At 34.7% G+C, this 4,054-nt stretch overlaps 1 protein-coding gene across 3 annotated transcripts in view; it reads right to left on the bottom strand.

The window, feature by feature from the left end:
• Positions 1-4,054, bottom strand: part of LOC107675144 (serine/threonine-protein kinase greatwall-like) — a 13,962-nt gene extending 9,908 nt beyond the window's left edge. Inside the window, exons 1-7 of one of the 3 annotated variants that reach the window (XM_016469403.1) lie at positions 3,434-4,054; positions 2,945-3,083; positions 2,068-2,206; positions 1,899-1,987; positions 1,705-1,811; positions 653-812; positions 395-564 (exon numbers count right to left, since the gene is read on the bottom strand). In XM_016469403.1, coding sequence (XP_016324889.1) covers positions 395-564; positions 653-812; positions 1,705-1,811; positions 1,899-1,987; positions 2,068-2,206; positions 2,945-3,083; positions 3,434-3,589 — 960 coding nt within the window. In that variant the 5' untranslated portion in view covers positions 3,590-4,054. Of the gene's footprint in view, positions 1-394; positions 565-652; positions 813-1,704; positions 1,812-1,898; positions 1,988-2,067; positions 2,207-2,923; positions 3,084-3,433 lie in introns of those variants that run through there. The other 2 variants (XM_016469390.1, XM_016469398.1) reach the window with 2 other exon arrangements.

Raw genomic sequence — 4,054 nt, 5'->3', positions numbered from 1 at the left:
CTTTGGATTTGAGACTTTAGTCTTTGCAACTTTACAGATCTTCTTTATGCACCAAGAGTTTGTAACACTCCAAAAAGAAAGGAAAACTTGAAATCGCATCACCCCTTTAAAATATGTCTAAAAAATACCCTATCTTCCCCCTCAAATAAAAAAAAAATCCCCCAAAAGAGCCACCTAAAGCGGGAATTTTCCAAAACGAAATTCAGGACCTGCTCAGAATGAACATCCATTTTTCACACTGTACGTTATAATGTTGTGTTGCCTAAATTAATTTTAAATGATTGATTATAGCTAGTTTTTATTATGTCTCTTCTTAACATAAGTAGACAAAATAGTATTGCTCAATGCTCTATATGAACCAGCTCTTTCTAATACAGTAATGCTGATATAAAACCTGCTCATCTTCCCACATCGGGCTGACACAGTCTTCAGAATCAGTAGTGGATGGTAACAGGCATGAGTGGGCACTCCCAACACTCAGCGTCTCAAATCTCTTCCTTGATTTCATCAGCCTTGGTGTCAAACTTCTAGCCAGCAGGCCCGGACTGAACACCCAGTTGGATCCTAGAGAATATGACATGTTACGCTTTACATTGTTCTACTAGAGCAAAAACAATGATAGACTGTCAATGCACATTATTCTGACACGTACCTAGAGCTCGAGTTGTGCATACTGGTGAATTCAGGTGATCAGCCCGTCTCTTCAGCAGAGGCGAACACAGAGAACTATTCCTCTGCTTGACTTTTCCACAGGACATGGGGCTGCCCAACACTGTGCTGCTGTGACCCTTGCTCTCTGTCACTGGAGTATTCTGCCAATTCAAGTCAAAATATGACATATTATACAAGATGTTTCAAACATGTTGTGGACATGTTGATTTAATGATATAGCAGGGCTAAACAAAACGGATGACCAATTGTCAGTGTGAGAGTTTCGGGCCAGTTAACAGAACATCAGGTTTGTGCATTTTTATAACTTGGAAAATTAGATTTTTATTCATTTTATTTTTTTTCGTGATACACTGATCATTTCTGTAATTAACTCACAACTTTCAACAAATTTAAAAAAATAATAAAAACTTACTATGACGGTATGATAGTGACTTCAGTGTCACTTCAGAAATCATTCTAATATTTTTTCAAGATGCTTTGAAGAATAGAAATTCAAAAGAACAGCATTTACTGAAATACCAATCTTTCGTAATATTGTAAATGTCTTTACTGTCACTTTTGATCAATTTAATGCACCGACCCTAAACTTTTGAAGGACAGTGTAGTTTTGTAGATACTAAATTTAAATGTCACAAAAGTAACGTTAGCTAGCTGACATGATGTTTTTGTCCAAACAGCAAGAATGACTTTGGACAGTCTTGAAAACTTCAGTTAAAATTAGTTAACTATATACAGTCAAAATGAGTTAATTATGAGAAAATTATACACAAATCATTAATGTACCACTGTATTCCACAGTTTATCCAAAAAAGATATATATATATATAAAGTTACATTTACAGCTCTTTTATTTTAAATTTTTAAAGATAAAAACTTCTTACTAAAATAGATCTTTGATTATTAATCAGCTATGTATTAATCAAATTAAAGCTGGATTTACTAGGTGGAAATCAGGGTCAGCAGGACAAAAAAAAGAACCTTATTGTTGAGCCATGTAATATACAAATTAAATGATTCTGCAAATCTACTCACAAGACCAAGAGAGCTTATCAGTGACAGAACTTGACCAGGTGTTCTGAAATAATCTTTCTCAGGTTTCACCAAAGAAGGTGTGGTTAGAATGTCCATCAGGTTTAGTTCTGGAGGGTGGGGAAGGAAAAGTTTATGTTAAAATCACAATAAAGAAAGTATTTTAACATTTTTGGTTGTTAAAAAAAAAAACATACCCCTGTCAAGTTTAACCTTGGAGAGCCCAAAGTCGGTGAGCTTAATGTGACCCTCATTTGAGATGAGCATGTTGTCTGGTTTTAAGTCCCTGAATCAAATGACAAAAAAAGGATGTCAGTTTGATAAACAAAAGACTAAGAATTACTCATAATTCTCCTGTGAATATACCTGTGAATAATGCTGTGTCTGTGAAGGTAATCCAGAGCGAGTGCGACCTCTGAGATGTATTTTAGAGACATGTCTTCATCAAAGTACCCATAAATATGAAGAAGTGATTTTACATCTCCAATATACATATATACATATATACATACATACACACACACTTGCAACCAAAAAATAGAAAATTTGTGGAAAATTGACTCACCCCTCCCAAGAAGTAGATGACATTGTTTATTCATCAGAACAGATTTCAATAAATGTAGCATTACATCACTTGCTCACCAATTCAGTGAATGGGTGCCGTCAGAATTAGTGCAAACAGTTGATAAAACATCACAATTATCTACAAGTAATCCACATGACTCCAGGCCATCAGTTAATGTCTTATAAAGTGAACTGCATGTTTGTAATGAAAAGATGTTTTTAACCTTATAATATTGCCTTCACCAATAAAACAGTTCTAAATTAACATGTCAGTGGGTTTTGATGTGATAGGACAAAAGAGGATGGACTTTTTACTGAAAGTAGCGTTATTATGATTTATGCTATTTTGGCCAAAGTTTCATATTTAGAATGCCTTTATTAATTTGTTAAACACAGTTTTTCTCTTCACAAGACATTAACTGATGGACTGGAGTGGTGTGGATTACTCATGGGTTATTGTGATGTTTTTATCAGCTGTTTGGACTCTCATTCTGACGGCACCCATTCACTGCAGAGGATCCAATGGTGAGCAAGTGATGCAATGCTACATTTCTCAAAATCTGTTCTGATAAAGAAACAAACTCATCTACATGGCCTGAGGGTGAGTACATTTTCTGCAAATTTTCATTTTTGGGTGAACAATTCTTTTAAATATTTTCCACCTGTACATGTTTTCATACCAAATAGACTTTAGTTGCGGTTTGAAGAGAGTAAAACAGGTGCACAATAAAAGGACTTTTACTGAGAGCAAGAGCATCTCTCTCAGCTTTCATCTGATCTGTCATGTTCTTATCCACCATGTCTGCTTTCTTCACCACCTGTCACACACACACACACAGACACACACACACACAGACAAAAACAACATAATTTGTTTATCAGTGCTATTAATTAAAAAAATGGTTAAACAGTTAAGAAACACGGAATGCGATGATAAATAACTATAATAAAAGTTAGTAAACGTATTATTTACCTGTTCATAGCATATTTACTACTCGCTTTAAATAAATAACGTTAGATACATTTTCCTTCTGATAAATAATACATACTCGAATAAAACAATAAATGATTATTATACGATTACAGTTAATTTTAAATACCATGACGTGCATATTTGAAATACAAATATGTTACATTATATACAAAGCATAACTTAATATCTGTATACCTTGACTGCATAGAGTTTGGAGTTGCATTTCTTTCTGGCGAGGTAAACCTTCCCAAAGGCTCCTCGACTGATAGGTTTGACCAGCATAAAGTCCTCGATGGAGGGAGCTTTCACTGCGCTGTTTGAGCCTTCAGATGATATTCCATGAGCTTCCATCGCTGCTATCTCTTCAAATATTAATTTATTCCAATTAATTCACTAGTTTATATCACTAGTTAGTCGGTCGTCTCACCATGCAGTCAGATGATCCTCATTCAGAGAAGTACAAAAACGATTAATGGTGATTATTGTTTTGAAAATGAAATACATATCACCAAAAATGGTTTTGCACGCTACATGTATTCGGTTTGTATTAGTTTAAACGAGTCGTTCAGTCCACCGCATCCATTCTCACTGTTGACAGGCGCGACTCGTTTGTTTTGAAATTTGAAATTTGAAATGAGCGACATAAATGTGGGTCCTAAGACGCGGTGGTTTAGTCGCCTCGAAAGTCTGAAATTGAATAGTCAACTGGACATTTTTTTTTACGTTTATTAAAGATTGTATTAGTGCTGATGTTTATTTTATAAGTGATATACTTGTTGTTTTATTCTTACGATAGAAATGTACTGTTCAAATTTC

Source organism: Sinocyclocheilus anshuiensis, unplaced genomic scaffold (genome assembly GCF_001515605.1).
Source record: "Sinocyclocheilus anshuiensis isolate Anshui unplaced genomic scaffold, SAMN03320099.WGS_v1.1 scaffold1090, whole genome shotgun sequence".
NCBI lineage: Eukaryota > Metazoa > Chordata > Actinopteri > Cypriniformes > Cyprinidae > Sinocyclocheilus > Sinocyclocheilus anshuiensis.
Note: the sequence above shows the minus strand (reverse complement) of the source record. Positions and strands in the feature narration are given on the sequence as shown.